The sequence below is a fragment of the Hemicordylus capensis genome, chromosome 6 (assembly GCF_027244095.1).
Source record: "Hemicordylus capensis ecotype Gifberg chromosome 6, rHemCap1.1.pri, whole genome shotgun sequence".
NCBI classification, from domain to species: Eukaryota; Metazoa; Chordata; class Lepidosauria; order Squamata; family Cordylidae; genus Hemicordylus; species Hemicordylus capensis.
Window position 1 is genome coordinate 19,713,024 of NC_069662.1, and position 27,973 is coordinate 19,740,996.

The 27,973-nt window shown below is 45.2% G+C and overlaps 2 protein-coding genes across 3 annotated transcripts in view; one reads left to right on the forward strand and one right to left on the reverse strand.

The window, feature by feature from the left end:
• Nucleotides 1–1,139: 1,139 nt before the first annotated feature.
• On the reverse strand, nt 1,140–16,623 carry LOC128329342 (beta-2-glycoprotein 1-like). The gene is made up of 8 exons (XM_053260350.1): nt 15,509–16,623; nt 9,507–9,662; nt 8,362–8,547; nt 7,806–7,917; nt 7,588–7,664; nt 5,924–6,103; nt 5,589–5,786; nt 1,140–3,023 (listed from the first exon to the last, which is right to left on the reverse strand). Exons 1-8 carry the CDS (start codon nt 15,582–15,584, stop codon nt 2,959–2,961), a joined length of 1,050 nt encoding a protein of 349 aa, XP_053116325.1. The 5' UTR covers nt 15,585–16,623; the 3' UTR covers nt 1,140–2,958.
• A 65-nt stretch (nt 16,624–16,688) lies between these two features.
• Nucleotides 16,689–27,973, forward strand: part of PRKCG (protein kinase C gamma) — a 55,074-nt gene continuing 43,789 nt past the window's right edge. The window contains exon 1 of one of the 2 annotated variants that reach the window (XM_053260348.1): nt 16,689–17,400. In XM_053260348.1, the coding sequence (XP_053116323.1) occupies nt 17,234–17,400 (167 nt within the window). In that variant the 5' untranslated portion in view covers nt 16,689–17,233. The remainder of the gene's footprint in view (nt 17,401–27,973) is intronic. The other variant, XM_053260347.1, reaches the window with a different exon arrangement.

Consider the following 27,973-nt stretch of genomic DNA (forward strand, 5'->3'; position numbering starts at 1 on the left):
CTCCCTTTCCCAATGTTTATCACCCCCCTCTTAATGCATTTAAGGGTTGTGTTGACCTCATGTATAAAAGGGCTGGAGACATTTTGATGCCCTTAACAGGGACCCAAGACTCCTCCCACAGGTGCCATTTTGCCTTTGCTGCTCCCATTTAAGGGCTGGAGTTGGTTCCACATTCTACCGCCAACCTTCAGGGAAAGGCAACATGTTGCCTAGCAACAGCCAGAAAGTGACTGGGGCGCACTTGGGGACAGACAGGCAACTGCCACAATTTCCATTATCTATTTTTTCTAACTTGTATATTCTGCTCAGAATCTAGGATGGTGTACATGGCACCTGTGCTAGATGTCTCCACTTACCAAGAGCAAGTTCCGATTTTTCTGACCTTTCTCCCTGCTAAATCACTGTCCTTCATTTTGCCTTTGGGGGGATGCCTCGTAAAACTGTTGTGTGTATGAATTCCTAGAATGGCCGTACTTCAGGACTGAACTCTCTCCATGGGGCCTATAGATATGCCGCTTTTGAGTTAGGAGTGGACGCCTCCTGTCTCCAGTGCACACACATATAAGTATATGTGCTTGAACACCACAGCAACATGCAGCCTGTCACCCTGTAGTTTCTGCGGCAATTATGCCTTAAACAGCTGCATTAAATGCAGAAATGCAACAGGTGCAGCCTTTCCCCTAGCATGGAAACCAGCCAGCAGTGGGAAAACTTCACTTCACCTGATGAAAGGCTTCCTGTTGTGTGGCTGTTAAACAACAGCAGCAGCAACAACAAATATTTATATACCGCTTTTCAACACAAGTTTCCAAAGCAGTTTACACAGAGAAATAATAAATAAGATGGATCCCTGTCCCCAAAGGGCTCACAATCTAAAAAGAAACATACGATAGATGCCAGCAACAGTCACTGGAAGTACTGTGGTGGGGGTGGAGAGGGCCAGTTACAATCCCCCTGTTAAATTTAAGAGATTCACTACTTTAAAAAGGTGCCTCTTTGCCAAGTTAGCAGGGGTACAGAAGGTACAGAAGCCCTGTCAGAAAAAGTGGCAACTTTCAAGCCACCAGCAGCACTGCCATGTCTGAGGCCTGTTTTGCTTCTCTGAGAGTGTGTATAGTGAGCACAAGATCACACTGATATATAACAAGTACACAATTTATTATATACAAATCAGTTTACATGAGTGTTAAGAAGCATCTGCTTTAAGCCTGTTCTCACCTCAGTGTCTTATTTCTCATCCGCTTTGTTTTCATAAAGCTTCCCTTCTCTCTGCAGTATGCACATACCATCAGAAGGCCTTCGACCCCAGGATAAATGTTTTATAATCTGCCCAATGTTAGGATTGACTCTGGCTTGCCTCGTTGTTTGCCACAGCATCACCAGGCTGCTGTCATATTCTGTTCCCAAATTTTGATTGATAGCATGACCCTCCTGAAACCTCAGGTAATTGCACGTTAAAGATTGTGCTCTCGACTCCTGGCGACCACAGAGCCATGTGGTTTTCTTGGTAGAATACAGGAGTGGTTTACCATTGCCTGGAGCTATCTAATGGCTCAGCGGGAAATGACTTGACTAGCAAGCCAGAGATTGCAAGTTCGAATCCTCACTGTTATGTTTCCCAGACTAGTATATTTTTCCCAGACTATGGGAAAAACCTATATTGGGCAGCAGTGATATAGGAAGAAGCTGAAAGGCATCATCTCATACTGCATGGGAGATGGCAATGGTAAACCCCTCCTGTATTCTGTGTTCAAAGACAACCACAGGGCTCTGTGGTCGCCAGGAGTCGACACTGACTCAAAGGCACACTTTACCTTTACCTTACCATAGCCTCCTCCCACGCAGTATGAGATGATGACTTTCAGCATCTTCCTATATCGCTGCTGCCTGATAAAGAAGTTCCCCATATTCTGGGAAACACACCAGCGGGGATTCGAACCAACAGCCTCCTGCTCTCTAGGCAGGTTGCTTCCCGACAGCGCCATTAGGTGCATGTACCCGCAACTTTAAAAAGAAGTGCAATGATGTTTCACTTCAAAATTAAGCAACAGACAAAGAGAGAGAGTCCTGGAACAGATAGAGGTTGGTCTACAGGGGACTACATGGTACCCCCAACAGAGTCCTCAAATACATCCAGGGTACACAAACCACAGCTTGGGAGTCACTGGTTTAACATAACAGGAATTTTTTCACATTGGTTTTTTAAAAAAAGCCTTAATTCAAATCTCCTCCGGAATGGAGGGGGTGCGTTCACATATCAGCCAGATTTACCCCCAAGTTCCTGTGAGTTATTGGAGAGCAGTTCACACAAAATTCAGGTTTTTCACTGCATGTTAAGAGTGTTGCCAGATTTATATCTAGGGTAAAAAAATCCACTCTTTGTCTCAATTTTTTGGGACAACTTCGAGTTTGCAGTAAGGCTCCCAGTAAACTCATGGTAAAGCCTGCTGTGTGTAAAAGTCCCAGGGGAACTGGAAAAAACCCTGGCACTGGAATAGACTGGATTAGATTTGTATGTATGGCTCTGTCTCCTCTCCTCCCTCTCAAGGAATAAATATTTCCAAATTCCGGGGTGGATTTGTTTGACCCCTCTTCTATATTCCCTCCAGCATAAGGAATGGGTCAATTTATAGTTGATGTAATAACAAAAGGAAACAAAACCTGATACTGGAATTTGTTGTTAGGTAAGGTAGATTGAACTGAAATAGTATCTCTCCTCCTCCCCCTGCTTTCAAGGAATGGATGATTCCAAGTTGTGGGAAATGCTAAGGAAAGGACTGGATTCTTGGAATGGTAGAACTGTGTGAACTCGCAAATGAGCTGCTCCACTTCATGTTTTTGCATATGTGTCACTTAAATAACTAAATGGTCTTTTCTGCATCTCCAGGATGCCTGTCCAGCCAGAAGAAGGAGAAGGAAGCATCATATTGGAGCACTGAAGGATGGATTATAGGATGCTCAACAAGTTGGTATTTCAGATACGACTCTTTTGGGAAACAGATAGTATTGCAGGTAGGTGGGCTCTGAAAGAAGAAAGAGAAGTGATCAGGAAAGCCGTTATTAGAATATTCTCAAAATGGCCCTTCCGTGCAAGGCCCCATCCACTCAACGGAGCATTATACAAGTCCTCTGTGAAGCTAGAGTATCTAAAACAGGATGGCCATGGTTTTATGCTAGGTATTTCTCATCTCAAGTTCTTTGAGCAGAAGCCATGGATTCTACAATTGCAATTAATTATGCAAATATACTCTAGTTCCTATGTGTGCTTTCTTCTGATTGCACAATTTTGCTCTAATGGTGACAAGAATTATTGCATTTGCATAGAGCTGGGAATTTGTTTCATAGAATCGTAGACTTGGAGTGGGGCTTGTAGGCTAGAGCATCGCTGTGAAATGATTTTCCAGCCTCTGCTTGAAGACCTCCACCAAGGGAGAGCCCCTTGCTGGCAATTGATTCCATTGTCAAACTGCTCTTACAATTAAGGAGAAAAACCCGCTCTTTTGGTTTTCAGCCCAAACCTACTGTGACTTAAGCCCATTAGATTTCTCTGCTGGGGCAGCTGAGAACAAATCTTTGCCCCCTTCTGTGTTACAGCCCTTCAGGTATTTGAACAGTGCTATCATATCCCCTCTTAGCCTTCTCTTCTCCAAGGTAAACATATCCAGTTCCTTGAGCCCTTCCTCATAGGCTTATTTTTTCAGACCCCCCCGGCCATCTTTGTTGCCTGTTCCAAACTGTCTACATCCTTCTTAAAGTGCAGCACCGAACCTGGACACAGTGTTTGAGATGAGGCCTAACTAATGTGGAATAAACTGGAAAAACTACCTATCATGACTTGGAAATTATGGCTCTATTTAATGCAGCTTAAAACTGCATTAGCCTTCGTTGCAGCTACATCACACTGCTGGCATATGTACAGTTTGTGATCCACTGCAGTCCTGAGATCCTTTTTACATATTCTACTGCCCAGCCAGGTATCCTTCATCCTACACTTCTGCATTTGAGTTCAGCCTAGTTTTACATTCTGTGAGGATAAGATGGGTTAGCTGTCCAACTAGCATAGCTACGTGGGTGAGGCCTGCTACCAGATTTTTTGGTCGCTTTCCCTGCTGCCTTCACCTGCCCACCTTCATCTAGCCTTCACCTGCCCACCTGCCTCTCTCTGCAGCCACCTGTCTGCCTCTCTATCCATTGCTGTGGCAGCAAAAAGCTGGCACACCTCTCTCTCTCTGCCACGTAAGCTAATGATGTCATCACTTGGCACATGTTGTAATGATGTCATCACTTGGCACACTTAATGTCATTAGCCCGTGCACCGGCTCTTTGTTGCTGGTGACTGGGAGAGAGGCAGGCAGTTCGGTGGACAAAGTGACTGTGAAGGCAAGCAGCACCCACCCACCCCAGTCCTGGCTCTATTGGGCGGCCCATGTCTGAACATGCTCACCCAATGATAGATCTGCCCTTGAGTTGTCCCTCCAGTTTTGTGTCATCTGCAAATCTGATGAGAATTTCCTTTCATATTGAAGAGTTCTGGGCCTGGGACTGAGCCCTGGGCTACTCTAGTTTGATGAGGAGCCAATGAAAAGAGTCTTCGTGAGGTACTGGAGTTCTCTATGACAAAATCTGGAAGTGGAGCTCTAAGAACATAAGAACAGCCCTGCTGGGTCAGGCCCAAGGCCCATCTAGTCCAGCATCCTGTTTCACACAGTGGCCCACTAGATGCCACTGGAAGCCTACAGCAGGAGTTGAGGGCACGCCCTCTCTCCTGCTGTTACTCCCCTGCAACTGGTACTCAGAGGCATCCTGCCTTTGAGGCTGGAGGTGGCTTATAGTCCTCCGACTAGTAGCCGTTGATAGACCTCTCCTCCATGAAGTTATCCAAGCCCTTCTTAAAGCCATCCAGGTTGTTGGCTGTCACCGCATCTTGTGGCAGAGTATTCCACAAGTTGATTATGCGTTGTGTGAAAAAAACACTTCCGTTGGCTGGTCCTAAATTTCCTGGCAATCAATTTCATGGGATGACCCCTGGTTCTAGTGTTATGTGAAAGGGAGAAGAATTTCTCTCTATCCACTTTCTCCACTCCATGCATGATTTTATAGACCTCTAATCAGGGACACTGCCTGGAGGGAGGTTTAGACTGCACCTGTGGTGCCCAGAATATTCTGGAATATATCCTAGGAGAGGCATCTGGTGCAGACATGCTCTCTTGACAGCATAAGAAAAGCCCTGCTGAATCAGACCAAAGGTCCATGTAATCCAGCATCCTGCTTCCCACCGTGGCCAACCAGATGCCTCTGGGAAGCCCACAAGCAAGATGTAAACACAACAGCTCTTCCCTGCTATGGTCCTCCCCAGCAATTGCTGTTCAGTGACATGCTGTGTCTGAACATGGCTGTCTCATCTAATCATTAAGACTAAGCCATTACTAGAACGGTCCTTCATGAGTCATTTTGCCCTCCATGTAGTAAATTAAACCCCTGTGTTTCATGTTTCAACAAACCACCTTGGGATTGTTTTAATGAAAGGCTGTATATAAATTTAATAATACATAACAATAAATAAAATGTGTGTTTGAGTTTGATCTCACCATCATAGCAGTCAGGCAGCTCCAACTGACCATCAAAGCACTGACTCTCGGCCCTAAAACTGCAAGTCTTGTTCTGACTACGGCAGAAAAATGTGACTGATTCTCCGTGATGGACCAGACCTTCTGGGATCTCATAGAACCAGAGCTTGTGTTTTTGGTAGATTATCCGACTCCTCTTGGCGAGGATGGGACAGCGGGCTGGAGAAGGAAAGAAAGACCAGCCTTGTTAACTGTGGTAGACGTTGGTTCTTTGCCATTTTGGTTGTCAGGGGAATGCAGGTGTGGGATTTAATGGACAGGTAAAATGAAGTTGGAGAGTATACAAGGGAAGGTACCTCTGCAATAAGGTAGCTGGGACCAGGTTCCGTTCTCTTGGCAGACGACTCTGTTGGAGCCATCTAAGTAGAAGTCCTTGTTGCACAAGTAATAGATCACTGTTCCCACTGGGTACTCAGACTGGTGCACAGCAACTAGGGTTGCCTCAGCAACATTGGCAGGCCGGGAGCAATAAACAGCTGGAACGAGAAACAGGTAGGAGTTCTGGCTATAGGGTGGCTCATACGATGATCACTAGGGTGGGAGACATTTCCCATCCTAGTTCGGGAGCTGCACATGTTCCCAATATTTGATCGTCTGTGAGGAGAAAACAAGGTCAGCACCTCCTTCCATGCTCATGCACTCAGCAGCAGCTGGGTCAGAAGACTTTTCCTATTTCCTTCGACTTCATTCAGCAGCTGGATACAATGGCTGGGTAGGATAGACCCCACCCCACAACCCTGCTGCTGCTTTTAGCACATGAACATGGAAGGAGATTCCATCCTTGTTTTCTGCTTGCAGATGATCAAATATTGGGAGTGTGAACAGCTCCCAAACAACGTTCCTTCTAACAGGGATTCCCAGATGTTGTTGACTACAACTCCCAGAATCCCCAGCTACAATGGCTTTTGCTTGGGGATTATGAGAGTTGTAGTCAACAACATCTGGGAATCTCTGTTAGAGGGAACACTACCCTCCCAAATGAGGGTAGGAGCATCTCATACCCTAGCTATAACTGTGTGAATTATTTTGTGTGTGTGCACGCGCTTGTGTGTGTGAATGAATATAGAAGTTCTATAAATGCATGACTGAGCAAACAGGTAGAACAAATATGCAAGTGGATGGAAGGTGAATGGATGGATGTTTACCGTATTTACCTGAATAGAAGGGGACTCTGAATTTAAGATGACCCATCAATTTCTAACATCAAAGAACTTGGAAAAAACCTAATCTTGGATTCAGGTAAATATTGAATGTATATATCAATACATGTGTATATAGAGGAAATTATATGTGGAAGGATGATAGATGTTACTGGATGGCTGGGCACAGGGGTGGCCCAAGGTACCGTGGAACCTGAGATGAGGTGCCAAATGCTGCCTCATGCCATAGCCTTGATGAAGGCCATCTCCTTTTCAAATCGGGCACTTGCAGGCTTGAAAGTGGCACAGGGGGTGAGAAGGTGGGAAGGTTGCCAGCAGCCTCTTATGGTGCTTCTTGCAAGCTTTGCAAGGGGTGTCAGGAGAGGAGGGTAGCTTTCTCCTCACACTCCTTGGAAAACTTACAAGGGTAAGATCAGCCCTGAAGAGCTGCTTCACTGGCGGCAGCTGGTGTGGGTGGGGTATCTCGCAGACTTGTTGGTGCAATAATCCACTGCCAGAGGCACCTGCTTAACCATGCCTCATGAAAGGTCCGCCCCTGATTGGGCATATATCATCAAAAGGGTGAATGAATGGATATATTGCTCTGTGGAAGGACAGAATGAGGCACATGTTAATAGGCATTCAGCTAGCTTTGACTTAGAGTTTACATTTTACTCCCAGGTAAAGTTCCTACTCATCCCTTGTTCGAGATATATGTGGACCTGGGCTGCTAAGGAAGAGACCACTTCCATCTGATCCCAAACAAGACACCAAGGAAACAGAAGGAAACTCTGCTCCCCACTATAACCGTGACTACTTACGTTGGCAGGCTGGGGTAACGGGTGACCATTCCTGGTTTTCCTGGCATAAGAGGGTATCGGGCCCCTTTAATTGGTATCTGTAAGGTTGAAAAAATTGGACAATATTGGAAGGGAGAGTTTAATTTCTTTTCACACTTTCCACTTGAGTCAAGATGTGGAATAATAGGTGTGTGTGTTGGGGTAGTTGCCAGTGAAGGAAGATGGAGTAACTGGCTCACCCATAGTCGCACCAGTAATGCACTTCGTTCCCTGTCTTGTAGGGACCATCTTCATGGAATCCATTTTCAATCTCTGGTGGAGGTTTGCAAAGGGATGAGTGGTTGAGAGCATCTGGTAAAGAGAGAGAGAGAGAAAGCATGATGTGTATGTGCTAGTATAGTCCTTTGCATCAATCATGGGGCATTATCTCATCATCTGGTGGAAGCACTGAACATCAGGTAATAGTATTGGATTGTTTGAAGGGCATTTGAAGAGCCAGCATGGTGTAGTGGTTAGAGTGCTGGACTAGGACCGGGGAGACCCGAGTTCAAATCCCCATTCAGCCATAATACTAGCTGGGTGACTCTGGGCCAGTCACTTCTCTCTCAGCCTAGCCTACTTCACAGGGTTGTTGTGAAAGAGAAACTTAAGTATGTAGTACACCGCTCTGGGCTCCTTGGAGGAAGAGCGGGATATAAATGTAATAATAGTAGTAGTAGTAGTAGTAGTAGTAGTAACAGTTATGTGATTGGCCCTTCTGGGTAATTCCAGATAGAGTAGGAAATGGTTGGTTACCTTCACAGGGTGCAGTGAAGCTCCACCTCCCATCTCCTTGGCAGCGGCTGGTTGCTGCTTCCTGTCCATTGGCCATTCTGAAACCAGGGTTGCACATCACCTCCATGAAGCCCCCAAACCTACTGGAGTCCTGAGCTAGATTGGCCTCGGCATTCTCAAATGTTACTGGCCATGGGCAACTCAAGCCTTGGAGAAACACAGAAAGAAATATGGAGTAAACAAAACTTTGTGGGCATGAAGGGGGAAGAACTGGTAGATTAGTGGATGGAAGAAAATGTGAGAGCCTAGTAGGCTATATTGAACGATGAACTGGGAACCAGTGCTTTAGAAAGGAACAGGAAGTCTAGGATGAAAGCCTCGATTTCTGCCCTTGTGGGATTTGTGAGTTAAAGCAATGGGCACTGGAATCAGGGATCCTGAATTCTCTGGAATGGACAAAGGAATGTAGAAGTTAGGACTTCGGAGTAGTCTGGAAGAGGAATAATGGGAAGGCTAGGGATTAAGGGCAGGGATAGTAGGAATAGAAACCAAATCCTGGGTTATTTGGGAGGTGACAGTGGAGCGGGAGTTTCTGATAGCTAGGGAATGAATTAATGAAGGGTAGTGAGCTAAAAGAATGGGAAAAGTTATGAACCAGATATCACAAGAATGTGAGTTAAGGGTGAAGGATTTGGGAACTGCAGGTCCTAGGATTTGGGGGAATGAAAATGAAGATTATTTGGTTGGGGTTTGGGTGTCAGAATCTCTACATTCTCTAGACTGAGGTATTTGGCAGCCCACACTCCTGGATTTGATAAGGAGATGAGGCTGTATCTCAGGGATAAGGAATGTGCTTTTCAGGATGAGGAGGTCCCAAGTTTGATGCCTGGAATGTCCAATTAGAACTGGGCAAGAACCCAGCTAGAGCGCTGCTATCAGTCAGTGTTGATAATACTGACTTGGTATAAGGCAGCTTCATATGTTAATATGTTTATTTTTCCTGGAAGGTGGCTAGTGAGTTAGGTTAAGGCAGGCTCAGATGGGAAGAACACTGGAAAACGTTATGCTTAGGTTCTCAGTGTGCATGTATGGTTGCATGAGGACTAGGTGGTTAAACGAAGGAACATCTGTGTTCTGTTTTCCTGTCTCCTATAACTTCCTCTTACCTGACTGAATGCAGCTCATTCCACATTCCCCGTCACACACACATGTCCTACTTTTAGCGCAGCCACGGCGTTCACAGGGCCTCTGACAAGTCTGCCCTGTCAGTGCCGCCATGTTTCTCTTCCGGGGTGGGCATTTGGGATCAGTCACATTGCTGACTGGAAAAGAAAAAAAGACTGAGTGGTTAAAAGCATGTAGGAGAAGGAGATCTGGGAATGAAGAGGTGGTGATTGCATATACTACATGCCAAAGGATTCGGGTTGTGATGCTGTAGTGGGGGGAAATGAAGCAAAGAAAGACCTTCCCTTTTCCTCCGCAAGATGGTCTGAAATATTTTTGTGCCAGAGGCAGAAAACTCAGTTCCACTCCCTAGGCTAGGTGTGCCCCAGGTTATAAAACTATAATAATAACTGGAGTCTCAGGATGAAGGGTAGTATAGAAATATAATAAATAATAAACTGAACAATCAACGACTGGCCATCCTAGTGTTTAAGCTGTGCCTCATTACCCCTGCAATGTCCTTGATTCTCACCATGTGGGCCTGTTCATTTAGGTTTGCCAAGCAAGCAATGTGTCAGACAGAACCTTCATAAGAATGGAAAACCAGACCGTTCCTCTCACCGCCCCCCCAACAAATTATAACAGAACCCAAACTATTCTTATCTGTTCAACTTGAGCCAGATCATGACAAATTTAAAAAAAAAAGTGTTTCCAGTTCGGAATAAATGCTTGATATAGATATAGATATAGATAAAAGCCATTAATTTTGCCATCTCCCGCCACAACAAACTGTGAATGCATAAAGCCAAACCAATGTCTCGGAGAATATTTTGATACATTTGGGAATTGTTTGAAATAAAATATAAGGGGAAATGCTCAAAGTTGGGAATATCCAGGGAGTGGGGGAGAAAAGAGGTGAGGGAAGTATCTCCTGACCACGAGCCCATGCGATGCCTGGGGGAAGCCCCCCCCCCATGCTCTGAGGGATTTCTAGATAGCTTTATGGATTCCTGTGGGAATCCTCCTCTGCCCCACTCCCCCCCCCCACAAAAAAGCACCCTACCAGATACTGGTGGATACGCCCTAGTAACTAGTAACTAACAGAAGCTGAAACAACTGTGGTAAAAAAGAGCAGAACTAGATGTGGAAGAGCAGAACTAGGTGTGGAATACCAACAAAACACAGTAGACTTGTGTTTTGGAGCAAAAAATTTCATCCATCAAGCTTAAGAGTAATGTTATGGGAGTTCCTGAAAAATAATAATAATCCAGTTTCACAAGGAGACAGCCCTTGACTGGCGCTGTCATCTGTTTGTTTATGTAGAAAATTGAAACACTCAGTCATCTTATGCATGAGTTAATGCTTTATAACTCACTTTTTCTCTAATCCTCATCCTCTCTGGAACAAAAGCCCAACATTTACTGCAGTTTAGGTTCATCTACCTTCATCTTGAAAATGCTTGTTACATGGAATATACATAGCTCTGTGGGAAAAGTGCTCCTTTCAGCTTCTTTCAAGAGATTGCTGATTATGTAAGCAGACTAGCTGTTCTCCATGACCTTTTGTTTAACTTTGTTTGGCATCCCCTTATTTTAGGATGTTTTTCCACCCATAGATTTCCATTGGCCAGGAGCACCATTCCAATGTTTGGCATGTAGAAGCAGTGTGGAAAACAGGCATATAGGCTCAGCTGTAGCTTGAGTTACCACAGTCAGCATGGTGCGGTGGTTAGAGCACTGGACTAGGATTTGGGGAGACCTGGGTTCAAAGCTTGAGAGGGTGACCTTGAGCCAACTGCCATCTCTTATCATAAGAACATGACCTGCTGGATCAGGCCCAAGGCCCATCTAGTCCAGCATCCTGTTTCACACAGTGGCCCACTAGATGCCACTGGGAGCCTACAGGCAGGAGTTGAGGGCATGCCCTCTCTCCTGCTGTGACTCCCCTGCAACTGGTACTCAGAGGTATCCTGCCTTTGAGGCTGGAGGTGGCCTATAGCCCTCCGACTAGTAGCCGTTGATAGACCTCTCCTCCATGAAGTTATCCCAAACCCCTCTTAAAGCCATCCAGGTTGTTGGCTGTCACCACATCTTGTGGCAGAGAATTCCACAAGTTGATTATGCATTGTGTGAAACGCATATCCTTACCTATAGTGTCTCACAGGGTTGTTATGAGGGAAAGAGAGAAACCAAAGCAGTCCCCGTGACCATAAACTGGGTAGTATAAGAGTCCTACCCTGCGTCCAGAGCAGTGCTCCCACATTTTGGTTGTCTGTCAGCAAAAATCTAGGTAGGAAGAGGGGGGCATGATCGTGTGGGAGGTGGGCACAGGCTCTGATGGCATTTCATCCACCCTTGATAATATGCTGGGTGAAAGAGCTGAGTAGGATGGTGTCATCAGAGCCTGTGCCCACCTGACACACAACTATCACTCCCACCTCCTCCTACCTAGATTTTTGCTGACAGACCAAAAATTGGGAGCGTGCACAGCTCCTGAAGCTGGGTAGGATGCATGTTCCATCCAGTTTCCTATTGTGAGAACCAGCCTACCGTGTGCTTGAGGTCCCTGGGAGAAGGGTGGGATGAACATGTAATAAGTAAATAGTTACTGAGAATCCTAGGAAATGTAGTTCTGTGAAGAGAGCTAGGGATGTTTTTGAAATTCTATGTAGCCTTACCAAACTACAATCCTCAGGTTTCTGTAGGGAATGAATGATTATCATCCCTGGTTCTATACTTGTGGTTTCTCATATGGATTTGAGTTTCCACTTCACCCACATACATATGCAAGAAAGCCTGGCCAAAAAACAAACAAACAAAAAAATCTGTCTTGATTTCTCCTGAGCTGTTAAAAGCCCTTTGGTATGTAGAAAACAGCAGGTATTAACCTCCTAATGCCTGTCAGGCTCACTGTGAGTATGGCAGGGCTTAGTGGAGGGTGGAGCAGCCCTTTCAGGAGGTGGGGTGGGCCACCTCAGGTGGCAGATTGGGACACCAGCAGGGCAGCAAGATGCACACCCCCCCCCGCCGCCGGCCTTGTCGCTTTTGGACCAATCTGACCCTGGCAAGCTTTGCCAGGAATGCCTCTCCTTACAAAGTGTGCAAGAAGCACAAGGAGAGGAGAGGTGGCTGTTGGCAACCTTTCTTCCTCCCTGCCCCCTGCCCCACTTTCAAAGTTTGCAAAGGTCTCTTTTGAAAGGGTGCTGCCTCCACCCCGCAATCAGCATCACAGGGCAAGGCAGCATTTGGTACCTCATCTCAGTCACTGCAATACCACACACAGACAGACAGACAGACAGACACACACACACCCCATGTTAATAAGGAGTAACTGAATCAGTGTTGTCAGATTTTGAGACTGCAAGTTAATTGTCTGGGTGGGAGGTGGAGGGACATGGTGTTACACAAAGGAGGGATATTTGCAGTCTTATGGGAAGGCCTTCCTCGGGCACCAATGGAAACTTCCCTCCCAGTCCAATAACAGCTTCATGGGTGCGGTTTTTTAATTTTTACTGTGGCATGGCGGGAAAGCGTTCAGTACACACACACCCCACCCTATATGCCACAGTTCCAAATCTGATTCTTCCTCACCCCCCGGCAGCTGCTATTTAGTCTTTAAAAATATATATATGCTGGACCAAAATAAACATTTAACATAAGGTCTAGTTTGTCCCCTAAGCAAATTATGCAGACCCCTTTCATTCTTTTCGAAATCTAAACTTGAAGGAGGAGAAGAAGAGCTGCATTACTGCTGATAACCACCAGATGGGAGACAAACTATTCTTGGTATGTAAAACTGACTTTTAGCCACAGGTACATTTTTTTCTGGTCTACCTATTTATGCACATGCATAATTGTTTATTGTTTATTCCATTTCGTGCACGCCTGTATGACCTTGACAGCTCCAAGTGGCCAGCAGTACACGGAAAGGTAACATCTCTCTCATTATATGGCACCTTTTGTACAGATTTTAATTGTAAGCCACTTGGGAGCTAACCAGCCAATTGCATATATAATCCGCAAATGAATGGAATAAAGTAAAAGGTATCCGATATGAAACGACAAACCAAATAGATGAAACATAAACGGTGATTAAATCTGCCTGTCAGTCAAGCGGTCTGTGGAAAAGCTGGTTCAGCTGTGCAGAAATGAAAGCAATCAGTACCACCCTCATGAGGGGATGGTACTGTAGCTCAGTGGTAGAATATCTGCTTTGCTTGTAGAAGGTCCCAGGTTTGATCCCTGGCATCTCCAGGTAGGGTTTGGAAAGGCCCTGCCCTGGCCAAGGTTACCCTGACCCTGAAACCATGGATTGCCGCTGCCAGTCAGTGTAGACAGTGCCGAACTAGATGGACCAGTGGTCTGACTCAGTAGAAGCAGCTTCCTGCGTTCCTATGATCTGCAAAGTGTGCCCCAGTTGCCTTGCTTGCGTCCTACGAGCCCCTGAACAAATTGCTGTATTGATATATCTATTCCACAAGCACATTATGCCTCACTGCACTCTTCACTGCAGACATGTGAGCTGGTGGGAAAGGGAGAAGGGAAATTCCCGGTGGAAGGGGAATATATTGGCATGGTTTGTGCATGAGGAAAGTGTGGTCTGGTCTGAATGCAACAGATCTATGAACTTGAACAACGATGTTGGTATCTATCTCACTTTCACCAGCCATTAGCAGCAAGCGAATTAGTGAGAATGGTGCTTTTATGGCACTAAATGTTTTGGAAAGCAGTATGAGATGGTATCAGGAGGGATGGATACACTGATTAAACATACAATGATGACTAGATGGACAGAAATAGGCATAATGTTCCTGTTTTAGAGATTAAATGCAGAAAGAGAGAGAAAAATGTGGTGGGAGTAGTTAAAAGATATGTGAATGGAAGTTAGATGGGAAAGAAAGGACAGTCTGACCATCTAGCCTAGAGGCTGTAGTGTGGGATTCAAACTTAGGTAAGTTGACAGGTTCAAATAACAGGTTCAATTTCAGGCTTTCCTGGGGTGGTCTTGGGCTCAGCCTTTAATAGTAACTCAGTTGCTTATTTTAGAGATTATAGTTATGTATCCTGAGTTTTAAGACTGGATGAACTATATAAATGTATATGGATGTATCTCTGTGTTGTGGGCATCTTAGGCAGAAATATATATTTTTAAAGTTAATGGACAGATATTTGGACTCAGCACAGATTTGAGAAGAAGGCTGACAGTCCTAACATCCTAATATGTGTTGAAAACCAACTGCAAGTGCATGGGCATTAAAACCCAGTCTTGATATCCTGAGTCTTTAATGAAAGCTGCATTTGGAAAAAGACACAGAGGTGGAAGGAAATGAATGGATGGCAAATCTTCCTTCCAGCTGACTCATCTCCAGGGGAGGAAGGAAGTAGCCTATTCTCTTCTCTTGTCCCAGTTTAGGGGTGCAGGTGATTGGGCTGGCATTGTGCTGCCCCAAATGCCAAAGTCCTGTGCCTTGCAATTTTGCAGCTGATGCTGGGGTACACACTACAGTGGTGCCCTGATTTATATTGCTGCCCCAAATGACTGCTTGGGTTACCTGTACAGGTGAGCCATCCCTGGTAACTGACAGCTCAACTGGCATTAATGTTAAGTTGAACTGGGAGTGGGGTAGACAAGATATAGTTGCAAGGGGTGAAAATAAGGAATGGGGGAGTGGGGGGAGGAGGCAACAACAACTATTTATATGCTACTTTTCAACAAAAGTTTCCAAAGCGATTTACAAAGGGAAATAATAAGTACATCGATGGCTGCTCCCTGTCCCCAGAGGGCTTGCAATCTAAAAAGAAACATAAGATAGACACCAGCAACAGTCACTGGAGGTACTGTGCTGGGGGTGGATAGGGCCAGTTACTCTCCCCTGCTAAATAAAGAGAATCACTATGTTAAAAAGGTGCCTCTTTGCCCAGTTAGCAGGGGTCTTTGCCCAGAGGCAGAAAGTCAGGTGGGAAAACTGAGAGCAGAAAGAGAGGCCATCAGATGGAGGACTCACCTCTCCTTTCTCTGGTGCCTTCCGAGTACAGGAGACAGAGAACCACCAGCAGCAGGAGTGAAGAGAGCCTTGGCATGATGTCAGGATGCCTGGATTCCTTGGCTAGACCCAGAAATGTCTGGGGACAGGACTCTTGGGTGCTCAGGCAGGTGCAATGAAAGCTCAAGGGTCAGGACTCCCAGTTGCAATTAAAGCAGTGTGGGGTCCAAATGCATGGTGGGTGATGGGGGAGATTCCTGGGTTCCCTGGGAAAGCTGTCGGGCTTACTGGGTGACAGTCTGGAGCTTGGGTCCCCAGATTCTGCCTTGGGGGCTAAGGTAGCCTTATGTCTGGTATCTGATGGTCTCTTGGATCTGATGGTCTCTTATGTCTGAGATCTGATGATCTCTCCCCTCCTGTGTCCAGAGTTATTAATTAACAAGTCCTGGACAGTGCCAAAGGGCAGGCTGCCTTCTACAATTGTCACAGGGAACTCTGAACTCCCGAGTAAGAAAACAGACCATTGGCAGGAGAGGGAGATGGAACCAGATGTCCTAAACCTCCAGGAATCATACTACAACTCCCCCACTGCCTTTGGCCAGCTCTTTTCCAGTGAGCATCCCTAGGAGACCTCTCTATGTTATCACATTTTATTCCACTGTTCCTGCAAGGAGTTCGGGACTGCAGACACACAAACACACGCCCAATTTTTGTCAGCACAACAACCCTGCAAGGTAGGTAATGCTGGGAGGACATGAATGGTCCAAGGAAGGCCACCCAGTACAGCTTTTGTGGCTATGTAGGGATTTGAACCCAGGTCTCTGTGGTCTATGCCCACACCCTGCAGCACAGTGGCTCCCAGCCTGTGAGACCTCATGAATCCCTCTCTACCTTCCTAAATCTCACTGCTGCTTTCCCAGAGAATCCAAACATCTGTGGTTTTGCCTAACACCTGTCACTCTTCTGCAATCCCAATGAAGGGAAAAGTGAATTTCTCAGGTTCTCTCTTCTTCCTCTTCCTCCCCAAACTGATCTCTGTCAGATTCTTTCTCTTGCCCAGAAAATGTTTCTTTCAGGAGGGAGCAAGAAATCTCATGGGCTAAAGAGTAGACCGTGGCGGAGCTGCGTTTCGAACGATTCCTCTTTAAACCCTGACTCCTCCTCCTCCCTCCCCCTCCCCCTCCCCGCTTAGCCTCTGCCTCCCCCGTCCAAATCTCCCATTCCTGAGCGAGGAAAAGACACGGCAGCCCAAATCCACAACCTGTTTGTTTCTCCCTCGCTCGCCCGCTGGAGCGGCCGCCGCCGAGCACTTCGCCTGCCGCTTTCCTCCCATCACTGTCCCTCCTTCCTTCCTTTTTTCCACTCAGTCCATCGCTTTCTTGTCTACCGGTCTGCCTGTCCATCCACAGCGCCTCAGTCTCCCTTCCTCCCCTAACCCTCCCTACACACCCTTGCTTCTTCTTCCCTGCTCTCCATCCGTCCCACACGCCTCCGCTCCGGTCCTCCCCTCCTTTCCGCCTCCTGCGAGGTCTCCACTTTCCACCTGTCCCTCCCTCACCCATTGCGTGATCTTGGGCATCGGTCTGTCTCCCCCTGCTCCCTTCGGTCATCTACTGCTTTCTCCACCTGCTGCATTCCTTCCCTGAGTCGCGTTTGAAGAGCGCCCTCCTCCATCCCTCCCTCCCTTCCTCCTGACCACCCTTGTCTTTGTGGGTCAGGGCACAGGGGCTTCCCCCGGGGGGCACCATGGCGCTGCTGAGCTCCCCGACGGAGACTGAATGCCTAACCAAGCCGCTTTTCTGCCGCAAGGGGGCGCTACGCCAGAAGGTCATCCATGAGGTGAAGAGCCACAAGTTCACCGCCCGCTTCTTCAAGCAGCCCACTTTCTGCAGCCACTGCACCGACTTCATCTGGTGAGATAACCCTGTTCTCTTTGTGCCTTGCACTTTGACTATATCACCCCGTAGTGCTGTTTGCATAACGCTGCTGCCCTCAACCTGTGACTGAGTGACCTGACAATTCTTCCCCCTAAAGAGTTGCCGCATGCTTGGGCTGTCTGTCTTCAGAGAGTCTCTCCAGATCCAGAAAGTCCAGACATCTCTAGTGGGTACCATGAGACAGTGTTTGTTTCCTATTGAAATGTAAATGAAAAGTAAGTTTCTAGTCCTCAGGGCTGAGAAGGTAGTTTTGAAAGTGTATAAGCAATGCTTTGTGAAATTTCTAAAGTCAGAGTGGGGCTCAGTAGGATTTTGGGTGGCCAGGGTGGTTTTCACCCAGCAGGTTTTGCTGCGGGTTTACTGCGAGGTTTTACTGTGAGTTCGAAGTTGCCCCCCAAAAACTGACACAAAAAGTTGATTTTTTAAAAACCCTGGATATAAATTGGGCTACACTCTAACACCCAATGAAAAACCTGAATCGAGCGTGAAGTGCTCCCCAATAGTTCGCGGGGACTTCAGGGTAAATCTGGCCGATATGTGAATGCACACCCTCCATTCCAGAGAAGATGCGAGCTGAAAGCCCTGTGTGAAAAATGCCCAGGGGATTAGAAACGTTGATGCCTTGTGTAACTCCTTGACCTTCCCTGTGACAAACAAAGCAAAATAAATCATGCAAATGTATGCAAAATTTGTGCAGGTCCCAGACTTCAGTGTTCTTTGCCGGAGAATTTGGGTAACCTTGGGCCCCGAATGTGTACTCTCAGCCCGTGGTGAGCTGAAGAGTGCAAGGTTGCCTTCAAGGCAACCAAGAGTCTTGTGGGGCTTTCAAGACTAACATTTATTTTTGCTTGAACTTCTGTGGACCTACAGCCTACTTCATTAGATGCATTACCGTCCATTGAGGGGTCTTGAATCAAGCACTACCGCTAAAGGGATCTGTCCTCACCCAGCTACTTGACACATCCTTGATGTGCCAGGACTCAAAACAAGAGTTTCATATATGTCCATCAACTTGATGTACCTCTCTGCTAGCAGATGAATCTAATCCTATAATCCTGTTACCCCATAATATTTCCCTATAAGCCCATAGATCTTGGGGTTGTGATACTGTAGGTGTACTCACAGCCTTGTCCCCCAATCCTATCTTCTATATATTTAATTCTCTAAGGCATACCCGTGGCTAATCCCATGCGTGGCAGCTCTCACGAGAATTTGCGAACAGCTGCCAGATAGTCATGGGTATGCTGCCGCCGGCTGCGGGCAACAAGGGAAAGTGCCCACCGAGCCGGCTGGGGAGAGAAAGCTCTGGCCAGGCCTGTGGGTGGGGAAGCAAAGTACCGGGCCAACGGGTGGGAAGGGGAGGGAAGGGAAAGCAGACTGGGAGGGGGAGAACAGACTGGGGCTGAAGGGAGGGAGGAGAGACAGGGCGGACTAGGGGAACAGATGCTCTGCACCAGGTCAGCTAGTGACACCATATTTCCCTAGCTCTGTCTCTCTCTATTCATCACCCCATAATTCCATACAATATAGCCACTTAGCCCTAACCTTCTATCTGATAGCCCCATAAACCATGCCATATGCTCTGGCCCTACTACTCTCCCAGAATTATGACCCTATAGTCCTATTTCCTCCAGTAGAACCTTTGCTTTTGGCCTCTAGCCCCACAGACAGAGCAACTTGCCTTCTGTGCCCCCTCCTTTCTATAAAAATTCTGCTTCCAGGAAGCCAGGTTCTGTATCTGAATATATTATGCAAATTAAATGTATTTGCGTAACATGTTTAGTTCTGAATAATTCATATTACTTCCTGTGATTCAGCTATGGAAATTCTTAGGATTTTTTTGTGGCAAGAATGAGAATGAAAGAGGCGAGCAGAGGGAAAAGAAGTGAGCAGACTTTCCTTCCATGGCCTCTAGTTCTGGGATTAAGAGGTCCATGTTTGTGGTAGGGTTGATGTGTTTTAATCTATCAAATTGTGATCCAGCCATCCATAAAATGCATCAGAGGAGAAGATTGTGTAGGACATCACAGGACCTGTTGCAATAATAGCGCAATCATGTTTATTAAAAAAAAATATGTATTTAATTGTTATATATGGAGTGGAAAGCAAGTCTCTTCTGCCTAACGGTCATTATAGTTCTTTATTATTCTACATGGCAATTTGAGCTTTCAGAGTGGGTGTGACAGACAAAATAACAAGGCTAAGGCTTATATTCCTAAAGAACAATGCACCATCATTATTTCTCCTCTCCCTCTTGCTGATGCTCTTTGCTGCTTACAGAAGCTCCTTTTTCTCAAGCATATTTTCCTCAAACCCATTCCAGAAGGCAGCAGGACTGATGGAAATGTGTTCTGACACACAATTCTGCTGTCACAAAAAACTGTCCATAACATTTTCTGCTTGTTATGGGTGGATCCTTTAACATGAACAATCCATTATACACACACACACTCTCTCTCTCTAAATATATATATTAAAATATATATATATATAATCAATAGTACACACACGCCCCACAAACACACACGTATCTGCATTCCACTGTACCTGATAGAAGAACACAAGGGAATGGGCTATACTTGAAAGAGGGACTATTTTTAGGTTGAATATCTGATAAGATTTTCTCATTCTTAAGGCCCACCTCCTCGACCACTCTCCTTTTTGGTCCCATACATCCCTACCCATGACCTTCTCTCCTCCAGTTCCACCACCCCTGCTGCCTGTAGGTCTCTTTCTGCATCTTCAGTTGGCTCTGCCCTTTCTTGCTGACTGCCCTTATGCTTGGAATCCCTTGCAAAACACCTGTGTGATGCTATCTTTCTCACTTCCTCCAAGTCTCTCCTTGAAGTCCAGTTCTAGGACATGGGCCTGTAGCTCATGGTAGAGTATCTGCCTTGCACACAGAAGGTTCCTCCCAGGTTCAATCCTGACCCTGGCATCCCCAGTGAGGGTTGGGAAAGACTCCTGCCTGAAACCTTAGAGAGCCACTGCCAGTCAGTGCAAACAATATTGAGCTAGATTGACCAATGACCCAACTCTGTATAAGGCTGCTTCCTATGTTTCTAGCTTTCCCATGATACCTTTGGCACAACCCCTTAATCCCCATACTCTGCGTAAGTACATGTAACTCTAATAAATGCATTTTCTTCCCCAGTCTCAATCTCCATCTCAATCTCCATCTGCCCCTGCCCCATTCCTCTGTTGCTGCCGCTGTGTTGAATTTTATATTGTAAGTTCCTCAGGGCAGGGCTCTGTCTTCTCATACTCTGTCAAGTGCCATATACATAGATGGCACTAGATACTTACATACATTAAATAATAAAGCTTAGTCAGATTAAGAAGCCCAAGGCCCTGGTCACCATAGAATTCTTGATTCTGGGAGTTTAAACAAACACCCCAAAGACAGAAACTACTGAAGCCAAACAGAATATAAATAACCAGAGCCAAGTCACTGCCTTTTGCCGCTTGGGACGCAGGCAACTTGCTGCTTGCTGGCCCTGCCTGCTTGCCCACAGCTGGTGCTGATGGTCTGCCATCTTGAATCGGGGTGGATGACATCATCACAAACTACACCGTTGAGGTGTCCCTATGTGGCCCGACAACTGTATCCAATTTGATTCATATTGTTCCAGACACTGCGAAGTTGATAGTGGGGGATGGACACACGGACGGACGGACACAGACATGGAATGCTGGGTGATCTCATAAGTCTACTGGAAATTAGGCTAAAAAGAAACCGAAGGAAGATGCTGGCAACAATCACTGAGTTGACAGCAGGGGGTCTCAAGTCAGGGCCCGTCCCTGTCCTCCAATTTTCATAAATAAATGCCTCTGTCCAGCCTACAAGTTGTTGTAAAAAGGCCAGATAAACTGCCCCCCTATTTTCTTTTAGTACCCCCTTGAACTTTTAGGCTGGCTATGGGTCTACCAATGATAGGATGAATAGGGACAGTTGATATTACCCTGCTAAATGTAAAAGAGTCACCACTTTAAAACGTACCTCTTTGCCCAGTTGAAGGTAAAGGTAAAGTGTGCTGTCAAGTCGTTGTCGACTCCGGGTGACCACAGAGCTCTCTTTGGTAGAATACAGGAGGGGTTTACCATTGCTTCCTCCCGCGCAGTATGAAATGATGCCCTTCATCATCTTCCTATATCGCTGCTGCCCGATATATAGGTGTTTCCCATAGCCTGGGAAACACACCAGCAGTTACCCGGGGTTATCTCGGTGGCCTACTGTCTGTGTGGGTGTGTAACCTCGTTCTTTAATCTGCTTCCCTGGTCTAAATTGCCCCCCAAAGCTGTTATTGCCCACCTCTTTCTTTAATCTGCTTCCCTGATTTAAATTGCCCTCCCAAACCGATATTGCCCCACAGAGTGAGGGACATAAATACATCCCCTGCTAACTGGGCAAAGAGGCATCTTTTACCGTGGTGATTCTCTTTATTTAGCAGGGGGAGAGTAACTGGCCCTATCCACCCCCAGCACAGTACCTCCACTGACTGTTGCTGGTGTCTATCTTGTGTTTTTTTTAGAATGTGAGCCCTTTGGGGACAGGGAGCCATCTTATTTATGTATTATTTCTCTGTGTAAACCGCCCTGAGCCATTTTTGGAAGGTCAGTATAGAAATTGGATTAACAACAACAACAACAACAACATGATATTTTTTTCCTTGGGGAGAGGAGATCTATTTAAATCTAGGAAATTGTGGAGAGAAAGAGGTAAGCCCCATTCTCTCCCTTAGCACCATGACTCCAATCTGATTGGGCCCTCATAACTGCTTTTTTACTTTTTAAAAAAGCACAGGAGATTCCATCATGCACCATATGCTGTCTTATCTACAGTAGATAAGACACAGCACAGTAGTTTAGTGCTGAATTTGCATAGGAGTGCAACCTACATTTTAAAGTCCTGTTGACAATTGCTGTCCCTTATTTACTCATTTCATCTATATACTGCCTATCCAAATTGTCTCAGGGAGGTTCACAATTTAAAAAAACGCAACCATTTAAAATATTGATATACAACTCATTAAAATCATTAAAAACCATTTAAATACTCTTTAAAGCTAAGCCTAAAAATAAAAAAGGTCTTCACGGCTCTCTTTAATGCCTCTAGGGATCATAGATCTCTTATACCCATGGGGAGTATGTTCCATAACTAGAGGTGGCTACCAAGAAGGCCTGACCTGAAGTTGCTACCCCGTGAAGACACTTTTGTGAGTAATGTCGTATAAGCTGCAGCTGATAAAAAGTGCTTATGCCTGGAACTCTATCCCAGAACCCTTTTGCAATGCAACCTCTCTCTCCCTTTCCCCCCTTCAAATTCACCCTCAAAGTCTGGTAAAGCCTTTGGTTTATTCCCCAAGTCCTTATTTCCAACAAAAAGAAAACTTAAGTCTGTATAACTGCATTTGCACATATATTCCCACTCCCCACCTCCAACTGTTAACCTTGGCTGTTTCTCTTCTTCCTTCTGTTGTCTCCCCTTCTGTCAGAGTTTATATCTGTAAGTTCCTCCAAGCAGGGGCCTTTTAAAAATTATTATTATTATTATTATTATTAATATTAATATAGTCAAGTGTAGACATTGTAAAGCACCATGTACAGTGATGTTGTTTAATATATATATAAATTAAACAGCAAGGAGGGCCACTGATAATAGGAGAAAAGCTTAGGGAAGAGGCATCAAACACTATTTGAAGTTAGATGAAAAGGCATCTGTGTGTCAGCTTGTGGCAAAACCTGGAGCTTTGACATCTGCACCCCCGCAGCGTCAGGAGTTAGTGTCAGGCGGAGACAAAATATGCTAAACCCCTCATCAATATTCATGCCTCACATAGCAGAGGGGCATAGAAGTCTTTATAATAACTAACTCTGATGACATACAAACATTTCCATTCCCAGTTGAGGATGTGACTGTCAGGGCTCACCACATACACAAGAATGCATCCTTACATCTATGTTACTTTTTAATTTATAAAACCTGGGTCACCTTTGTAGCCCAGCTTGGGTGCTCAAAGCAACGTATAATCACACATACACACACAACCCACATCCAGGTTAACAATTTGAAATGCAATAAATAAAAAGCAGTTGTAATCCACTAAAATACAAGAAGCAAAAGAAGCAAGCCAAGAACAAAGCCTAGCTCCAGAAACAAAAGACCAAGTTGTAATGCTAGGCACACTAACTTGGAAATAAAAACAGTCTTGGGCACCTTAAAGAGTAACAAAATAAGAGCTGTGATTTACCAGGAACATTGTCCAGAAAATAGAGACTACCTCTGGTAAATAAGGACTGCTGGAGTGTACCAGATCTGCCAACTGAGGATAACACTTCTTGTATCTGATGGAATGGGCTTTAGTCCACAGAACCTCCTGCCACAATAAATCTGATAATCTTCAAGGTGCCACAAGACTTTTCATAGTTCTTGTTGCAATAGACATCGTGGTTACCTTTTTGGAATTTGCTACTTATTGTATTCGGGGAGATTAACTTTCAAGTAAACATGGATAGGGGTGGACTGTCATTCAGGGAAGGCCAGCAAGGCTTAAGAATACAGAAATAGTTTCCTTTGCTGCAAAAAGCATATAGTGAAGGGGCCAGCCTGATTTCCATTGGGAACGAGTTTCTAAATAGAAGCACCAACACTGATGCAGCCCTGCTAGATGTGATATGCAGCAGGCTGTGTCACCTGTTGATTTTATGGTGAAGGTGCTCCCCTAGGTATACAAGACCAAGATTCTAAAAGTAAGAGCTGCTACCTTGAATTGGACCTGGACACTCATTGGAAGCCAGTGAAAATGGGCCATGGCTGGGGTGATATGTGCTTTCCTACTTATGCCAAGTGATGGGTGGGCCACTGTTCTATTTAGGAGCGTAGGAAGATTGGAGATGGCCCCTCGCCACTGCCTTTGCAGCCCTGCTGCCTACTTGTTCAGGATGAATGTGACATTCAACCCCCAAATCTGCACCAGTCACCTCTTGCAGGGGTGTCAGAAGAAGCAAGCCAGTATAGGAAACATGGCCCACATTGAAGCACAGATGTGCCACCTGTTTCCCTCTTACCTGCTGGAGAGTGCTGTTTTTATTATTATTATTATTATTATTATTATTATTATTATTATTATTATTATTATTAATATTTTATCCTGCTCCAGCTTGATGTCCAAGGGGAGGGTGCAAGAGCACCCCAGGCAGCCCCAGGACACCAGCAGCTGGGGGACATTTGTCCCTCCCCAGTTCAATGGCAGCTACGCCACTGGTTCTATTCTGGATTAGCCGAAGCTTCCAAACTATTTCCATGGGCAGCCTAACCCCAAAGTGCACTGCAATCATCAAAATGAGAGATTGCTGCTGCATGCTTGACAGTATCCAGTTCTTGTCCAGAGGAGAGGGATTGTAAGCGGGTTCACCAACCAAAGCTGCTGAAAGGTCTCACCTGAATATTCAGCAATAAAGTAAAGAGAAGTTGTAGGGTTGCCAACTCTTAAAGCAGTTTGCTTTTCCAGAGTAAATGGTAACTGAACGTTGAATCAAAATTTAACTCCTTCTGCTTTCCAGTGCAGCTATAATGAACATGCAGAGTGAAGGAAAAAGAGTGTTTCTAGACAGTAGTAGGCATTGTGAGATTTGCACACAACTTTGACATGAAGTATATTTGTAAATCTAGCAATGCCTTATGCAGCTCACACTAATCCCTTCCTCCCTTTCCCTTTTTTTCTCTGTATGTTCAGTATAGCTGCACTGATGTGTAGAAGAAATTGCATTTTAACTTGGAAGTGTTTCTAGCAGCCTTCTCAAGGCAGCCACACTGTAAGAAAATATAGTGGTTTGCAGTGAGCAAGCAAACAAACAAAGCAACACATTGGGCAGTAATACCACACATTGTGTAAAAAATGTATCTTTCTGACTTCGACTACCCACACATAGACTGGGTAATTTCATATTCAGGTCATGAAAGAGAGGCCAAATTTCTAGGCATGCGCTAAATGACTGTCTTAGAACAGTTAGTCCCAGAACCAACCAGAGAGATGGTGATGTTGGACTTAATCCTGTATGGTGCTCAGGACCTGGTGCAAGATGTCAGAGTTGCAGAACCATCGAGCAGCAGTAACCATAGTGTGATCCAATTCAGCATGTATGCAAATGGAGAATTGTCAAGGAAGTCCAACACAGATGCATTGGACTTCAGAAGAGGAAACTTCTAAAAAATGAGTGGACTGGTAAAAAAGAAGTTGAAAGGGAAAGCCAGGAGGGCCACATCGATCCAGAAAGCATGGAACTTATTTAAAACCACAATACTAGAAGCGCAGTTGGAATGTATACCAAGAAGGAGGAAAGGCGCCACCAAGTTCAGGAGGACATTAGCATGGCTAACAAGTAGAGTCAGGGAAGCTATAAAAGAGGAAGAAGACTTCCTTCAGAAAATGGAATCCTGCCCAAATGAAGAGAACAGAAAGGAACACAAACTCTGGCAAAAGAAATGCAAGGAGACAATAACGGATGCAAAAAGAGAGTTTGAGGAGCATATAGCTAGGAGTGTCAAGGGGAATAAGAAAAACTTTTAAAAATATATAAGAAGTAGAAAATCTGCCAGGGAGGCAGTGATGAGGGTGTGAAAGGGATTATTAAGGAGGACAAGTAGATTACATAGAAGCTAAATGAGTTACCGTATTTTATGGACTATAAGACTCACTTTTTCCATCAAAAAATATCTGTCAAAATTCAGGTGCATCTTATACGTTTTAACAGTTTAATATGTTAAAACTCTGAAAAACTGGATTAAAATTTAGGTGCGTCTTATAGTCCGTAGCGTCTTATAGTCCGTAAAATACGGTATTTGCATCTGTCTTCACGGCGGAGGATACTGACCATATACCTTCTCCGGAACTGAGCTTTTCAGGTTTAGTGGCTGAAGAACTGGACCAATTTGAGGTGAAAAGAGATGTTCTAAAATGTCTTGAAAAACTGAAAAGTAACAAATCACCAGGACTAGATGGCATCCAACCAAGAGTTCTGAAGGAACTCAAAGGTGAAATTGCAGATCTCCCAGCAAAAATATGTAATTTGTCCCTACAATCAGGCTCTGTACCAGAGGACTGGAAAGTAGCCAATGTAATTCCGATTTTCTAAAAGGGATCCAGGGGGGATCTGGGAAATTACAGGCTTAACTTTGGTGCTGGCTAAATTAATGGAAAGCACACTTAAGAACAAAATTGTTAAACATATAGAAGGAAAGGTCAGAAGAAAAGGGGAACCAGATTGGCTTCTGCAAGGGCAAGTCTTGCCTCTCTAAACTTTTTGAGTTATTTGAGAGTGTCAGCAGGCGTGTGGATAAAAGTAATCCAGTTGACATAGTATACTTGGACTTCCAAAAAGATCTAGACAAAGTTCTCCACCAAAGGCTTTTGAGTAAACTTAGCAGTCATGGGATAAGGGGACAGGTTCATGTGTGGATCGGTAACTAGTTGAAAGACTGGAAACAGAGTAGGAATATATGGACAGTATTCATAATGGAGGTAGGTAGGAAGTGGGGACTCCCAGGGATCAGTACTTCGACCAGTGCTCTTTAACTTGATCATAAAGGATCTAGAAGTTGGGGTAAGCAGCGAAGTGGCCAAATTTTTAGATAACACTAAAGTATTTAGGGTAGTGAAATCTACAACAGATTATGAGGAGCTGCAAAAAGATCTTTCCAAACTGGGGGAATGGGCGACAAAACGGCAAACGTGCTTCAATGTAAGCAAGTATAAAATGATGCATATTAGGGCAAACAAACCCAACCACATATACACCGATGGGATCTGAGCTGTTGGTGACTTGACCAGGAGAGAGATCTTGGGGTTGTGGTGGACAGCTCATTGAAAGTGTCCACTCAGAGCATGACAGCTGTGGAAAAGGCTAATTCCATGCTAGGAATCATTAGGAAGGGGACTGAAAATAAGCCCTGATTCAGCAGGGCTTATGTTTTCTTATGTTTCTACAGTGTGCTCTATTTTTTTATCGCTAACATCACAAAATATGTACTACTTGCATTGTGATGCCTCTTGACCCTAGCAATAGTAGTTTGGACAAACATTTGGTAACTTTTTCTGCCCCAACTGCCAACCTGCCCCTCCTTGCACACCTTTTGCCAGAGATTATCTTTAAATGAATGTTTGTTCTTTCGTAATCCTCCACATATTTATGTTTCAGTAAGTTCTGTTGGACTTATGTCCAAGTGAACAGGTGGACTTCTAGATCTCTGTCTATTCACCAATCTATACAAATAGGAATATCTTTCCAACATGTATTTTCTCTCCTGCGGCCTCCCCCGCCCGATTTTTCACATGCTTAGTTAGGGTTGCCTATTCAGTAGGAAACAAACATCTAGTTTGACCTGCTCCTTTCCCTTTTATAACACATTGATCTGCAGACATCAGCAGGTGAAACATTTCAATGCATATTACCTGCCAATGTCTGCAAAGCAAGCTGCTGTTAAAAGCACAGGAAAGGGGGCCAGTGTGAACCCTACATGCGCTTGCTTATTTTGGCATTGCTGTTCAAG

Bases quoted from the DNA above. Each gene is read 5' to 3' on its own strand.
- LOC128329342 (XM_053260350.1), bottom strand. From the start codon at position 15,584: ATGCCAAGGCTCTCTTCACTCCTGCTGCTGGTGGTTCTCTGTCTCCTG. The intron at 6,104-7,587 runs GTAAGTAGTCAC...TTCTCGTTCCAG, and splicing joins CGTTACCCCAGCCTGCCAAC to CTGTTTATTGCTCCCGGCCT. The intron at 3,024-5,588 runs GTGAGATCAAAC...TTCTTCTTTCAG, and splicing joins GCTGCCTGACTGCTATGATG to AGCCCACCTACCTGCAATAC.